At 37.9% G+C, this 17,017-nt stretch overlaps 1 protein-coding gene across 1 annotated transcript; it reads right to left on the bottom strand.

The window, feature by feature from the left end:
• Nucleotides 1–8,137: 8,137 nt before the first annotated feature.
• On the bottom strand, nt 8,138–13,459 carry LOC123002528 (uncharacterized). Its single transcript, XM_044392841.1, has 2 exons — nt 8,755–13,459; nt 8,138–8,505 (listed from the first exon to the last, which is right to left on the bottom strand). The coding sequence occupies exons 1-2, from the start codon at nt 13,457–13,459 to the stop codon at nt 8,138–8,140; spliced, it is 5,073 nt and encodes a 1,690-aa protein (XP_044248776.1).
• Nucleotides 13,460–17,017: the final 3,558 nt, after the last annotated feature.

Raw genomic sequence — 17,017 nt, 5'->3', positions numbered from 1 at the left:
AAATGCTTTTAATTGTTCCATAGCAAACAATTACCCTGAGAATCAAAGCACTCCACTAACTGTCCAAGAATCCGTGAACGAAGGACCAACAATATGGTCAGAAATAAGACGAGTTGAGTTGCGTGTGTGTGGACTGTATTAATTTTTATTCTTGCCAGTTGCGAAGCCTATTCGATACTGAAGTGAATTTCGCAAAGCGACGCCGTCTTAGCGGCGTTGCCAGAAACTAAAGAGATTTTTGTATGTATACATGTTTTCTTGTACATAGATTAAAGTATATAAAGGAATGGAGATGGCATTATGCGCCTATATATTAGAGATGATTAAAGCTGCAAGCGTTCACGAACAAAGTTTCTGTCTAGACTTCGAATAAATCTAATAAATATAAAAGAAAGGTATAATTTAAATATTTTGATACCAACAATTTTAAACACCCCTTTGAAATTAGAAACTGGAGACGAATTGGAATCATTAGATCCATCAGAAGTAAACCAGGTACAGGTAGAGGAATCTACATTTGATAGCCCAGAAATAGAAGAGAAAGATTTGAATAATCTCACAATACCAGCTGTACTTGTTCAATCTGAATTATTAGATCAAGAACCAGCTGATTCCGATAACGAAATCGAACAAATATTAGCAATGCCGGACGAAACTGTTGCCCAACGGGCATATATTAAAGATATAGCAAATGCTATACCTGAATTTAACGGACAAAAAATTAATCTTCAAAGATTTGTCACAGCCCTAAAGTTAGTAAACCTAACTAAAGGTACATTTGAAGAGATAGCTGTTGAAGTCATAAAATCAAAAATAGTGGGTTCAACTTTGTATAAAGTGCAAAATGAATCTACTATAAACGGAATTATAAAAAAATTACAAGACACAATTATTGGCGATACATCCGATGTAGTAAAAGCCAAAATGTCAAAAACTACTCAAAAAGGGAAAACAGCAGAAAAATTCACAACTGAAGTTGAAAATTTACGAAAGCTCCTTGAAGCTTCGTATATTGATGAAGGATTACCCACTGAACACGCAGATAAATTCAGCACCAAGGAGGCTATAAACACAATGATAAAAAATTGTAAACATGGCCGACTCAAAACAATCCTTGAGGCAGGCAACTTCTCATCAATGAATGAGGCTGTCACAAAGTACATTCAATGTAGTACTGAAATGACGGGTAATGCCAACGCAATACTATTTGCAAACAAAGGACAAGCTTATAGAAGTAACAACTTCAGAGGTAACTACCGTGGCAGAGGTAGAGGATATGGTCGTGGTAACTACCAAAACAATGGGTATTACCAATATAACGGCTACAACGGAAATAACGGTTACAACCAAAATAATGGTTATAATCGTAACTATAATAACCAGACCAATAACTACAATAGAGGTCGTGGAAATTATAGAGGAAACCACAATAATCAAAATAGCAGCAACTCCAACAACACTCAACAAAACAATAATGTCCGCGTTACCCAGCCAGTTTCGGGAAACTCGCAGACCCCTTTAGATACGAGAAATTAAATAAAAAAACCGTTTATACAAGCAACCTCAATCTCAATATATTTGTACCATTTATTAATTCAGAAACAGGGAAGCAGCTTACGTTCCTTGTGGATACGGGAGCAAATATTTCACTTTTAAAAGAAAATGCTGATATCTTTAACAATATACAAGTAAAAAATACAATAAATATTCAAGGAATAGGCGAGGGAATCATAAAATCCAAAGGACTTTGTCCAATAGAACTTAAGACAGAAAAATATATAATTCCATATAATTTTCATATAGTAAACCAAGATTTTGCGATTCCATGTGATGGAATTATAGGAATCGATTTTATAAAAGAATTAAATTGCCAAATAGACCTTAACCCTACAGAGGATTGGTTTATAATAAGACCAAATAATATAGAAATTCACATTTATATTCCAATAACATATACTTCTGGTAATAATACAATCCTACTACCAGCCAGATCTCAAGTAATACGAAAAATCGAAATAATGTCCGATACTGATACTATATTAATACCAAATCAGGAGATTCAACCTGGTATTTACATTGCCAATACTATAACATCAAAAGAGAATTCATTTGTCCGATTACTAAACACGACCAGTACTGATCAATTGATTAGTATAAGTAATTTAAAATGTGAACCAATTACTGATTATAATGTAATTCAAAACACTTCAAGTAATAGAGAACAAAACATCATAAAACAACTAAAGAAAAATTTTCCCATTCAATTCAAACAACAATTAACCGAACTATGTGAAAAATATACTGATGTATTCGGTCTTGAAACCGAAGCAATTACAACAAATAATTTCTACAAGCAAAAATTGAGATTGAAGGATGATGAACCAATTTATATTAAAAATTATCGAAGCCCGCATAGCCAAGTTGAGGAAATTAAAAAACAAGTAGGAAAATTAATTAAAGATAATATTGTCGAACCCTCTGTATCAGAATATAACAGCCCACTTTTACTAGTTCCAAAGAAAACACTTCAGGGTTCAACAGAAAAAAAATGGAGACTAGTAGTCGACTATCGTCAAATTAATAAAAAACTTTTATCTGACAAATTTCCGCTTCCGAGAATTGATGACATCTTGGATCAACTAGGAAGAGCAAAATATTTCTCATGCCTTGATCTGATGTCAGGTTTCCATCAAATCGAATTAGAAGAAAGTTCAAGAAACATAACGTCATTTTCAACGAGCAATGGCTCATATCGTTTCACGCGATTACCCTTCGGTTTAAAAATAGCCCCAAACTCATTTCAAAGAATGATGACTATTGCATTTTCTGGTCTTGAAGCTTCTCAAGCATTCCTTTATATGGATGATTTAATAGTAATTGGATGTTCTGAAAATCATATGCTTAAAAACCTAAAAGACATCTTTGAAATATGCAGAAAACACAATTTAAAACTACATCCACAAAAATGTTCATTTTTTATGCATGAAGTGACCTTCCTTGGTCATAAATGTACTGACAAAGGAATATTACCAGATGATAAGAAATATGACGTCATAAAAAACTATCCAGTCCCACATGATGCAGATAGTGCTAGACGATTTATTGCATTTTGCAATTATTATAGACGTTTCATTAAAAATTTCGCCGACTATTCACGGCACATAACTAGATTATGTAAAAAGAATGTTCCATTTAAATGGTCTTCCGAATGCCAAATGCCAAATGTCAATATTTAAAAGATAAACTCATAGAACCAACTTTATTACAATATCCTGATTTCCTTAAAGAATTTTGCATAATAACGGATGCAAGTAAACAAGCATGTGGAGCGGTATTAACTCAAAACCATAACGGACTTCAACTCCCGATAGCATACGCATCACGCTCATTTACAAAAGCCGAAAGCAATAAAAGCACTACCGAACAGGAATTAGCAGCAATTCATTGGGCAATTACATATTTTCGACCATATATTTATGGCAAACATTTTACAGTTAAAACTGATCATAGACCACTAACATACTTATTTTCAATGGTCAATCCTAGTTCAAAACTCACACGCATGCGGCTCGAATTAGAGGAATATGATTTCACAGTCGAATATCTAAAGGGAAAAGATAACTTCGTGGCAGACGCCCTCTCTAGAATAACAATTAAGGATCTTCAAAATATTACGGCAAATATATTACAAGTCACTACAAGACAAAAAAGTAGACAAAATTCCTGCGCAGGAAAAGATAAAGTAGAATTGCCTAGGCAATCTCAAATAAAAGCTTCTAAGCCCAACGTATATGAAGTCATTAACAATGACGAAGTACGTAAAGTAGTGACCTTGCATGTGAATAATAATTTATGTTTTTTCAAACATGGAAAAAAAATTACAGCAAGATATAATGTTGGAGATTTGTATACTAATGGAACTCTTGATTTAGGTCAGTTCTTCCAAAGGCTTGAACTGCAGGCTGGTAAACAAAAAATTACCCAACTTAAAGTGGCACCCTGGGATAATATCTTTGAAACTATTTCAATAGATAAATTTAAAAAAATGGGCAACAAAATATTAAAATCATTAAGAGTAGCGCTACTCAACCCGGTGACCCTAATAACAACTAATAATGAAAAAGAAGCAATAATGTCTACACTACATGATGACCCTATTCAAGGAGGACACACAGGTATAACAAAAACCTTGGCCAAGGTGAAAAGACATTATTATTGGAAAGGAATGTGTAAAGACATAACCCAGTACATACGTAAATGTCCAAAATGCCAAATGTCAAAAACGACAAGACATACTAAAACTCCTTTAACACTTACAGAAACCCCAGAAATGGTATTTGATAAGGTAATTGTGGATACGATCGGTCCACTGCCGAAATCAGATCAAGGAAATGAATATGCAGTCACTTTAATATGTGATCTGTCAAAATATCTTGTTGCTATACCGGTACCAAATAAAAATGCAAAAACAGTAGCAAAAGCTATTTTCGAAGAATTTATTCTAAAGTACGGTCCAATGAAGACGTTCATTACGGACATGGGAACAGAATACAAAAATTCTTTAATTGAACATTTATGCAAAAACCTAAATATCAAACATATGACATCGACAGCACACCATCATCAGACTGCCACAGAACCTTTAATGAATTTATACGTACGTACATTTCAACTGATAAGACGGATTGGGATGTATGGATAAAATACTTTGTTTATTGTTTTAACACGACACCCTCTATGGCACATGATTATTGTCCATATGAGCTAGTGTTTGGTAGAACTTCGAATTTACCAAAACATTTTAATAGCGTAGATAGAATAGAACCTTTATATAATGTAGATGATTATGCAAAAGAAACAAAGTTTAGATTAGAACAAGCTTTTAAAAGAGCCAGATTAATATTAGAATCAAATAAAAAAAACAACAAAAGCTCATTACGATAAAAAGTGCCTAGATTTTGAACTAAAGATAGGAGATCAAGTTTTATTAAAGAATGAAACAGGTCACAAATTAGAATACAAATATACAGGACCATATACAGTAATTGGTATAGGAGATAATGATAATATAAGAATATCAAATATTAAAAATAAAGAACAAAAAGTTCATAAAGATAGGCTAAAAATTTTTATTTCCTAACCACTTCTATAAAACTTTTATTTTTATGGCCATACATAGAATAAATAATAAAACATACATAAATAAACAAGCAATAAATATATAACAGTAACAATATAAATATAAATAAAAAAAAAAAAAAAGTATCTATATTTTCATATTAAAGCAAAAATTGTCGTTTTGAATAATATAAAGTTTTCCAATTATCTATATTTCTTAAATTATACAATACAAAATCTATAATCCCTAAATTTTTCAAAAATATAAGCACTAGAAGATAATTTTAATAACTATAAATAATCTAATTTTTCTATATTTCAAAAAATAATAATCTTTAGAAAATAACTTCATTAAATTACGTTATTTTTAAAAGGAGGGAGATGTAGTATGCATGTATCATTATAGCAGGTACTTACTGTACCAATGCCAGAATTGTGCAACCAAAATACTTAAGCTACTCAGAACCCAACTTATGCGAACTGCTAGTGTCAGCATATTCCCATGGGCTGAGTGCACACACATACTATGCATACCACGCTCTCTCTCTGAATGCATTTTGAAATACATAAGCACTGGCTGCGCCGCTGCCGGCGTCGCCGTTGTATTTAGCTGCGCTAATGCGCTGGAACATTTATATTTTGCTTAGACTTAAGTATTCAATAAAGAGAGCTCAATGCAAATGGACATCTGTTTTATTTATTATCGTTCAATTAAATATATGGTGCGAGAATAAAAGGACACTTATAACATGGCGACCGTGACAGTGGTTGCTGTTACAGTTCCTGTGAAACACAAATAAAGAACTATAAACCGATACAATGTGTGTGAATACATAAAACCGAAAAACAATTATATATATGTAAAAAAAAAATTCGTGCGAATATATTTAAAAAAAAAAAAAAGAAAACCGAATATATATAAACATATATACAAAAAAAAAAAAAAAATGTGCTAAAAATTAAAGAACAAACACCTGTGGAAGACCCCAATAAAAAAAATTGTTTGTTTAAACGCCTGTGCGAGGACCAGCGCCGGCAACGCCCGAGTCCAAAGGGCACCGGACATCTGCAGCAGCCGGAAAAAAAAAATCATCACAAACCAAAATGAGAAAAGACAAATCTACTAAAAAATTGTAACGCCTGTGCGAGGACCAGCGCCGGCAAAGCCCGAGTCCAAAGGGCACCGGAAATCTGCAGCAGTCTACGGCAGCAAGTGCGGGAGGCAATCTGCACCCTGCACCAACGTATGGAAAAGTGCGTATGAGTGACGTTACTCTGGATAATGCTGCTCCTGTCGAGCAAAGGGACGCACCGAGCTTGCAAGAAGCTCTAGAGGTGTATCCAAACGATGGACCACGCCTCCTCACAATAGCTGAGTACAGGGCACGCAACACAAAAAAAATTCCCAAAAAAAAAAAATAGGAGTGGACAGCGCATAAAACTTCTACAGCAAAGGAGATTAATAAAAGATTACATCAAAACTGCTTCAACCCCTGAAGAAATATGCTCACATGAAAAGAACCTGGCCGTAATAGAGCAACTACTTTGCAAAAGAGCAAAGTAACGCAACAAAGGCTGCATTTATGCCAATGCCCTAGTTGCCATTAATTTAAAAAAAACTCTAACTCAAGCCGATGCGCGAAAGCGCTGCTTGAAACTTATTAACCTCTGTTAGGCTTTGTACTAAAATCACATGGCAGGTATTTTAATTATATAGAGCAACCAATTGTAAATCTGTCATGTGAAAATCACTAAACCATTTTTTCCTTGCATATTTTAACTTATGAATACTAACAAAATAAGTAAATCAACAAAAAATGAGGATAATAATTTGCCATACATAGTTGGCATAAAATATAGATTCTTGGAAAATTCTCCCAAAATGGGTTTAGTAGACACGAAAGTTGTTGATTCAACGGCGAATGTCGTTAATAAAGTAGAATCTAAACAAATAGATTTGCAAACAATAACAATTTTATTAATAATAATTGTAATTATGTTGTCAGCAAGTTTTTTCCTTAAAATCTATCTATTTCACAATAGATGTTTGAAGAAGAAATACCAGAGTCGAGCAAACGACCTGGACAAAATTTAAAAACAAATTTTAAATAACACAAAAAAAAAACAACAAAACTTACCTTTATAATTTCAAATATTATTGAAAAATATCATTAATAAAAAAAAAACAATACAAATCAAAAAAAAAATTAGAAAGTTAGAATATTCTTTTATATTTTTTCTACCACAAGTAGAGGTAGAGAAAAAGAACAATGTTAAACATAGAGGCAGCAGTTTACACCTATATGAGGGACCCAGATTTTAGTGAGAGAATAATTACACTGGTCTCAACGACCCTAATGACTATCTATGAGTTAGAAAATTTATATATGTCAACATATAACTTAGAATTCTCACCTTTAATACATTGCTCCGAAAAACAAAAAGCTATGGTATTAAGCACTGTCCCAGGTATTCACGTGAGAACAATTCAAACCGATCGTGACATATTAGGTAGAGCTAACATTTCAGTGGTGTACAGAAATAATTCATATCCATATTATAATGGAATGGAGTGAACTATATAAAGTTCTAAATAACTTAAAAAGAGATTTTGATAAATCATATAAATCATTAACGCAAAATAGAACAACACAACAAACCACTATAAATAAACATGTAGAAATATTAGTATCTCGCTTTAACAATGCGCGTATACTAATACATGAGCAAAAAGATCGACTAGATAAAAGTCGTTGGTCTGAGGTATCGAAGTTTGGTCAGAAATAAGACGAGTTGAGTTGCGTGTGTGTGGACTGTATTAATTTTTATTCTTGCCAGTTGCGAAGCCTATTCGATACTGAAGTGAATTTCGCAAAGCGACGCCGTCTTAGCGGCGTTGCCAGAAACTAAAGAGATTTTTGTATGTATACATGTTTTCTTGTACATAGATTAAAGTATATAAAGGAATGGAGATGGCATTATGCGCCTATATATTAGAGATGATTAAAGCTGCAAGCGTTCACGAACATCCCGGCCCGCCCTGAAACACCGTTTCTGAATGGGGCAATACAGCAACTTTCGTGATCGGTCTGGTCATCTCTCCTGCCTGGGTCTTCAGTTTGACTGCTCGAACGAGGTCATCCTCTCCTGGATAGGTTTCCATAACCCGTGCGATGTGCCAGGATGCCGGTGGTGAATTGGACTCTTTTACGAGCACAACGTTACCGGTGGAGATGTTGGGTGTTGAAGTAGTCCATTTTGGACGTTGCTGCAAAGTAGTCAGATACTCCTGATGCCATTTTTTCCAGAATCCTTGAAGCATAGACTGGATACTTTGCCAATATCCTAATCGGCCCACTGGGATGTGGCTCAAATCGGGATCTGGCACTGTGGTTAAGGGTCGCCCAATTAAGAAGTGAGCTGGTGATAGGTAGTTGGTTTCCGTATCCGGTGTGTGGCACAAGGGGCGTGAATTTATCACTGCGCTTATTTAAGCAAGAAGTGTGCGCATCTGTTCAAAGGTGAGCGTTGAGTTTCCGGTGATTCTGCGCAGATGTAGCTTGACACAACGAACTGCCGACTCCCATTTCCCTCCCCAGTGAGGGGCTCTCGGGGGAATAAGTACCCATTGGATACCATCATCCGCTAGTGTGCTAGACACGGTGTCCTTGTGTGTTTGTGAAGAAAGCAATTCTTGCATCTCGTCGAGGGATCGCTTAGCTCCAATAAAGTTTGTGCCATTGTCACTGTAGATCTTACTGCACTTGCCACGTAAGGATATGAAGCGCCGCAAGGCAGCCAAGAAAGTTTCGGTGGTCAGGTCTGTTGCAAGTTCCAGGTGGATGGCCGAGGTGACCATGCACACAAATAGGCATATGTAACCCTTGCTGATACGTGGCTTCCGAACCTTTGCATCCTTCAGAAGGATTGGACCTGCATAGTCGCAACCAGTGTGTATAAATGGAAGCGCTTGAGTAATGCGTACACTGGGTAAATTAGCCATTTGTTGCTGAGATGTGTGGGAGCGTTGACGAAAGCAAGCTAAACAGTCGTGTGTTATTTTTCGAATTAGATTCCGTGCTCCAAATATCCAGAATTTTTGCCGAACAATAACAAAAAGTGAGGAAACTCCAGGGTGGAGGTTCACTCGGTGCTCATGTTCCAGAATTAGCTTTGAGATGCGATGTGTTTTCGGTAGCAAAACTGGGTGTTTTGCATCCCTTGACAACTGAGAGTGGTGCAGTCGTCCGCCTACCCTTAGCAAATCGTTTTCGTCGATTATGGGTGCCAGTTTGACCAGCTGTGATCGGTTCTTGAGGGGTTTTTTACCGAGGAGCAATTGGTAATCGTCTTGGAAACACCCTTGTGCGTGCTTTATGCAAAGAATCCTTGCCGCCTTGATCTCTTCAAATGAGAGTGCTCCGGATACCTTTTCGCGAGATGGATTTCGAGTACGTTGAATAAACCGCATCACGTAGCCGACAATGTGTACGAGCTTGATCCAAGAAGAGACTCGTTCGATTAGTTCATCAAGTAGATGAATCTGGGTTGCTTCTGTCAATGTAGCCAAACAGTTGGATTTGACTTCTCCTTGAATGCGTTTGTCTGTAAGAGATAAACCGAACCGTGAATCATTTAACTTTACCAGGTACTGATCCTTGTCCCGTAGCCATTGAGGCCCATTCCACCACAAATGGAAGTCGATGAGATCAGCAGCCATCAGTCCCCTGGACGCACAGTCAGCTGGGTTTGTTTTGGAATCGACGTGACGCCAAGCACTCCTTGGAATGGTGTCAAGGATTTCCGAGGTTCTGTTTCCAACAAATGTCTTGAGTTGGGCTGGCGCATACGATAGCCAGGAGAGCACTATTGAAGAGTCGGACCAGCCAAAAACAGTTATGTTCTTGTGGCGTAATCCAGATGTGATCGAGCGAATCAGTTGGCTGAGGAGAAGTGCTGCGCAAAGTTCCAGACGTGGCAAGGATTGTTGTTTCAGTGGAGCCACCCTTGTTTTCGCAGCCACAATGGACACCGAGATGGATCCATCGATATTTGTAACTCTGCTGTACACCACAGCAGCATACGCCTTGGTTGAAGCATCCGAGAATCCGTGGAGTTCGATGTTGTCCGGGTCGTTGGGAACAAATCGTGGTAGTCGGAATTTTTGAAGAGTGTCCAGATCTGCTCTCCACTTCAGCCAGTTGTCCGCCAGTTTAGTTGGGAGTGGGTCATCCCAGTCCAAATTCAAGAGCCAGAGCTTTTGGAAAAGGATTTTGAATTGAATGACAATGGGTGCCAAGAGTCCGAGAGGATCAAATATCCTCGAGACGTCGGACAAGACTTGTCTCTTTGTGCAATCAGGATTTGCAGCAAGACCGACATTATACGTTAGAATGTCTTTTCCAGGATGCCAGTACAGTCCGAGAACCTTTACTGGTGACGTTTGTGCAGATTGTGTGTCGCTATTATCCGTTTGTATACATGGCGTATTCGATACCCATTTTCCGAGTTCAAGGTTGGCGCGAGACATCAGCTCAACCAGCTCGTTTCGGTTTCGAAGTAGCTCATCCTCACTGTTTGACCCAGTAAGAACAACATCGACATAAAAATCCTCCAGCAGGATTTTCGACGCATTTGGGTATTCCTCTTGATGATCGATAGCAAGTTGTTCCAGCACTCGCACCGCCAGGAATGGCGCGCACGAAGTTCCGTAGGTTACCGTGCACAATTGGAAATGCTTGATGGGATCGGATGGATCTTCTGTCCAAACTATTTTCTGGAAGTTTCTGTGCTTTTCGTTGACCCATATCTGTCGGAACATTTTTACGATGTCCGCTGAGAATGCAAATTTGTACATTCGAAAACGAAGGCACACAGCGAATAGATCGCGCTGGATACTGGGCCCTGTAAACAGGGTGTCATTTAAAGCCTTACCATTGGCGTCGCGAAAAGATCCATCGAAAACTACTCGTAGCTTCCGACCCAGCACTGGGTGGTGGGGTAGATAGAACTGATTTCCAGTAGCGTTTTCCTCAGGTGGCACCTCTCGCATGTGCCCCAGATTTGTGTACTCCCTCATAAAGTGTACGTACTGTGTACGCAGCTGCTCGTTCTGTTGCAGCCGCCGCTCAACCGATTTAAAGCGTTTGAGCGCTCCTTGTAGAGTTCCTCCGAATTCGGGGTTTTCAGTGTTGAATGGAAGTTCCACGATATACTTCCCGTTTTCATCGCGACTGTGAGTGGCGAGAAAGTGCTTCTCGACTTGATCATCCTCCGGTTCCAATTTTGCGCTGCTTTGAACGTTTTCTAGTTCCCAAAACTTCTGAAGCGTGGCGCCTATGTCCACTGTTGTAGTCAGCGCACAAGCGTTGCTTGGACTCGATGTGATGAGTGAAGTTATTACCCATCCGAACACCGAAGAAATTGCGATAAGATTACCCTTGTTGTCGTACATCTTTCGTCCTGTAAACACTGACCATACGTGTTCGCTGCCCAATAGAATGTCAACAGGTGAGTTTGTGTTGAATTCAGTATCCGCCAACTGCAGATCCTTGAAAACCTTGAGCGCCGATGCATCGATGTTTTGCCTTTCCAGCGAAGAAGTGATCCTGCCTAGCACGTGGGCGTAGACAACCAACTGGTCCTCGGAGATACGAGACTTGATGTGCAAGGTGCTGCATCCCCTTGTCGTGTCTGCTTTCACCGAAGAGATTCCGGTAACCAAGATGCGTGATGCCGACCGTGTCAATCCGAGTGCTTGGATGCAACGCTCGGATACGTAGGAAAGTTCGGAGCCCGTGTCCAATAAGAGACGGCATGTTACGTGGTCACCCTTTGCGTTTTGAACATAAACCATGGCAGTTGGTAATATGCTTCGCTTAACTTCCGATTCCTTTGCAGATTTTGCAGTGCCCTGTGCACATACAACCGATTGAGTGCCCTCTCCTTGGGCGAAATGACTGAGAGTCACCGATGTGTTGTTGGACGCGCTTGTGTTTCGCTCGTCCTCCCCTGCTATCTGGGCAAGATTCCCAATAGCCTGTGGATTCGCTTGGACATGAAGAAGGGAGTGATGATTTCCCTTGCATTGCCTACATTTGTATGTCGACTTGCACTTGCTGACCCCATGACCAGGTCGCAAGCAGTTGTAGCACAGTGATTTCTCCTTCACGAAGGATCGCCTCTGCATCCCGGACATATCCAAGAACTGCTGACAGCTGTACAGAGTGTGTTCTGTAGAATTACATTTGGTGCAGCCACTGCCTTCGACCGCAACCATCGATTGTGTGACCCTTTTTGGTTTTTCTGCATGTGTTGTTGTCTTGCCACCAGTAGCAAGCTCCCTTTTACTCAGCTCCAGTTCCTCGCAACGAGAATCGAGAAACTTGAAGAATTCCTCGAGAGTTGGTGAATCCGTGTCCATGCTGCGCTCAATCCACCTGCGTCGCGTGTCAGCGTCTAGTTTCTCCAGCGCCAGATATATGATCCAGCAATCGCGGCCCATCTGGTTGACCGCATCCAATCCGCGAATAATTTCGTTTGCTCCGTCTGACACCTTCCGTAGAATTGATGCATCTACCTTTGTAGTTGTTGGTAGGCTCATAAACTGCTCCAAAAATGAGTTTACAATGTGCCGTGGACGATTGTACCTCTCCTTAAGACGTTCCCAAGCTGTGTTGTAAGCAGTCTCCGTAATGGCCAAGTGCCGTACCAAGTTGGCAGCCTCATCAACAAGAAGTGTTTTCAAGTGATGGAACTTCTGTGTGTTGGACAAATGCTGCTTGTTATGAATTGTGTTTTCATAGATGTCTTGAAAGGAGGGCCACTCTGTGTAGTTGCCAGAGAACCGCTTGATTTGAATTTTTGGCAATTCGCTCTGATTAGAATTCGCCGCGAATACCGAACTTAAATTCGCCAAAGTGACGTCACCACCAACTTGAACCGGCGTGCTAGAACTAGCCTGATTTGCAGCCAGTCGCTCAAATAGTTGTTGGTTTTGTTGCAGCAAATTGACAATTGCGTCGTTGTTGGAATGCAGACCGTTGCTGCCATTCGTAATGCCTGTAGATGTACTCGGTTGTAGAGCATCACTTCTGTCCTTGAGAATTGCGATCGCCCTTAAGTACTTTTCCTCGTAAATCGCATTATCGATCTCCGGATCGACGTAGCCTTCCACTTCCTCGTGGACAGCAATGGCATCGCCGAACTCGTTGAACTCCTTCCAAACATCGTGGAGAAGTTGTATGCGCGTGGTGATCTCTGTCTGTGTTGCAGATTCCGCTTGCTCTGCCCATGAGAGACAACGTGTGATGTTAGCCTTGAGCCTGGAACGGCTCTTCATAAATGCTTTTAATTGTTCCATAGCAAACAATTACCCTGAGAATCAAAGCACTCCACTAACTGTCCAAGAATCCGTGAACGAAGGACCAACAATATGGTCAGAAATAAGACGAGTTGAGTTGCGTGTGTGTGGACTGTATTAATTTTTATTCTTGCCAGTTGCGAAGCCTATTCGATACTGAAGTGAATTTCGCAAAGCGACGCCGTCTTAGCGGCGTTGCCAGAAACTAAAGAGATTTTTGTATGTATACATGTTTTCTTGTACATAGATTAAAGTATATAAAGGAATGGAGATGGCATTATGCGCCTATATATTAGAGATGATTAAAGCTGCAAGCGTTCACGAACAAAGTTTCTGTCTAGACTTCGAATAAATCTAATAAATATAAAAGAAAGGTATAATTTAAATATTTTGATACCAACAATTTTAAACACCCCTTTGAAATTAGAAACTGGAGACGAATTGGAATCATTAGATCCATCAGAAGTAAACCAGGTACAGGTAGAGGAATCTACATTTGATAGCCCAGAAATAGAAGAGAAAGATTTGAATAATCTCACAATACCAGCTGTACTTGTTCAATCTGAATTATTAGATCAAGAACCAGCTGATTCCGATAACGAAATCGAACAAATATTAGCAATGCCGGACGAAACTGTTGCCCAACGGGCATATATTAAAGATATAGCAAATGCTATACCTGAATTTAACGGACAAAAAATTAATCTTCAAAGATTTGTCACAGCCCTAAAGTTAGTAAACCTAACTAAAGGTACATTTGAAGAGATAGCTGTTGAAGTCATAAAATCAAAAATAGTGGGTTCAACTTTGTATAAAGTGCAAAATGAATCTACTATAAACGGAATTATAAAAAAATTACAAGACACAATTATTGGCGATACATCCGATGTAGTAAAAGCCAAAATGTCAAAAACTACTCAAAAAGGGAAAACAGCAGAAAAATTCACAACTGAAGTTGAAAATTTACGAAAGCTCCTTGAAGCTTCGTATATTGATGAAGGATTACCCACTGAACACGCAGATAAATTCAGCACCAAGGAGGCTATAAACACAATGATAAAAAATTGTAAACATGGCCGACTCAAAACAATCCTTGAGGCAGGCAACTTCTCATCAATGAATGAGGCTGTCACAAAGTACATTCAATGTAGTACTGAAATGACGGGTAATGCCAACGCAATACTATTTGCAAACAAAGGACAAGCTTATAGAAGTAACAACTTCAGAGGTAACTACCGTGGCAGAGGTAGAGGATATGGTCGTGGTAACTACCAAAACAATGGGTATTACCAATATAACGGCTACAACGGAAATAACGGTTACAACCAAAATAATGGTTATAATCGTAACTATAATAACCAGACCAATAACTACAATAGAGGTCGTGGAAATTATAGAGGAAACCACAATAATCAAAATAGCAGCAACTCCAACAACACTCAACAAAACAATAATGTCCGCGTTACCCAGCCAGTTTCGGGAAACTCGCAGACCCCTTTAGATACGAGAAATTAAATAAAAAAACCGTTTATACAATCAACCTCAATCTCAATATATTTGTACCATTTATTAATTCAGAAACAGGGAAGCAGCTTACGTTCCTTGTGGATACGGGAGCCAATATTTCACTTTTAAAAGAAAATGCTGATATCTTTAACAATATACAAGTAAAAAATACAATAAATATTCAAGGAATAGGCGAGGGAATCATAAAATCCAAAGGACTTTGTCCAATAGAACTTAAGACAGAAAAATATATAATTCCATATAATTTTCATATAGTAAACCAAGATTTTGCGATTCCATGTGATGGAATTATAGGAATCGATTTTATAAAAGAATTAAATTGCCAAATAGACCTTAACCCTACAGAGGATTGGTTTATAATAAGACCAAATAATATAGAAATTCACATTTATATTCCAATAACATATACTTCTGGTAATAATACAATCCTACTACCAGCCAGATCTCAAGTAATACGAAAAATCGAAATAATGTCCGATACTGATACTATATTAATACCAAATCAGGAGATTCAACCTGGTATTTACATTGCCAATACTATAACATCAAAAGAGAATTCATTTGTCCGATTACTAAACACGACCAGTACTGATCAATTGATTAGTATAAGTAATTTAAAATGTGAACCAATTACTGATTATAATGTAATTCAAAACACTTCAAGTAATAGAGAACAAAACATCATAAAACAACTAAAGAAAAATTTTCCCATTCAATTCAAACAACAATTAACCGAACTATGTGAAAAATATACTGATGTATTCGGTCTTGAAACCGAAGCAATTACAACAAATAATTTCTACAAGCAAAAATTGAGATTGAAGGATGATGAACCAATTTATATTAAAAATTATCGAAGCCCGCATAGCCAAGTTGAGGAAATTAAAAAACAAGTAGGAAAATTAATTAAAGATAATATTGTCGAACCCTCTGTATCAGAATATAACAGCCCACTTTTACTAGTTCCAAAGAAAACACTTCAGGGTTCAACAGAAAAAAAATGGAGACTAGTAGTCGACTATCGTCAAATTAATAAAAAACTTTTATCTGACAAATTTCCGCTTCCGAGAATTGATGACATCTTGGATCAACTAGGAAGAGCAAAATATTTCTCATGCCTTGATCTGATGTCAGGTTTCCATCAAATCGAATTAGAAGAAAGTTCAAGAAACATAACGTCATTTTCAACGAGCAATGGCTCATATCGTTTCACGCGATTACCCTTCGGTTTAAAAATAGCCCCAAACTCATTTCAAAGAATGATGACTATTGCATTTTCTGGTCTTGAAGCTTCTCAAGCATTCCTTTATATGGATGATTTAATAGTAATTGGATGTTCTGAAAATCATATGCTTAAAAACCTAAAAGACATCTTTGAAATATGCAGAAAACACAATTTAAAACTACATCCACAAAAATGTTCATTTTTTATGCATGAAGTGACCTTCCTTGGTCATAAATGTACAGACAAAGGAATATTACCAGATGATAAGAAATATGACGTCATAAAAAACTATCCAGTCCCACATGATGCAGATAGTGCTAGACGATTTATTGCATTTTGCAATTATTATAGACGTTTCATTAAAAATTTCGCTGACTATTCACGGCACATAACTAGATTATGTAAAAAGAATGTTCCATTTAAATGGTCTTCCGAATGCCAAATGCCAAATGTCAATATTTAAAAGATAAACTCATAGAACCAACTTTATTACAATATCCTGATTTCCTTAAAGAATTTTGCATAATAACGGATGCAAGTAAACAAGCATGTGGAGCGGTATTAACTCAAAACCATAACGGACTTCAACTCCCGATATCATACGCATCACGCTCATTTACAAAAGCCGAAAGCAATAAAAGCACTACCGAACAGGAATTAGCAGCAATTCATTGGGCAATTACATATTTTCGACCATATATTTATGGCAAACATTTTACAGTTAAAACTGATCATAGACCACTAACATACTTATTTTCAATGGTCAATCCTAGTTCAAAACTCAC

The sequence above is a fragment of the Drosophila takahashii genome, chromosome 2R, assembly GCF_030179915.1.
Source record: "Drosophila takahashii strain IR98-3 E-12201 chromosome 2R, DtakHiC1v2, whole genome shotgun sequence".
Lineage (NCBI taxonomy): Eukaryota > Metazoa > Arthropoda > Insecta > Diptera > Drosophilidae > Drosophila > Drosophila takahashii.
This window is presented reverse-complemented; position numbering and strand designations above follow the sequence as displayed.

Coding starts and splice junctions, on each gene's coding strand:
- LOC123002528 (XM_044392841.1), bottom strand. CDS start 13,459: ATGAAGAGCCGTTCCAGGCTCAAGGCTAACATCACACGTTGTCTCTCA. Junction 8,506..8,754: donor TAGCACACTAGCGGATGATG/GTATCCAATGGG, acceptor CCTTAACCACAG/TGCCAGATCCCGATTTGAGC.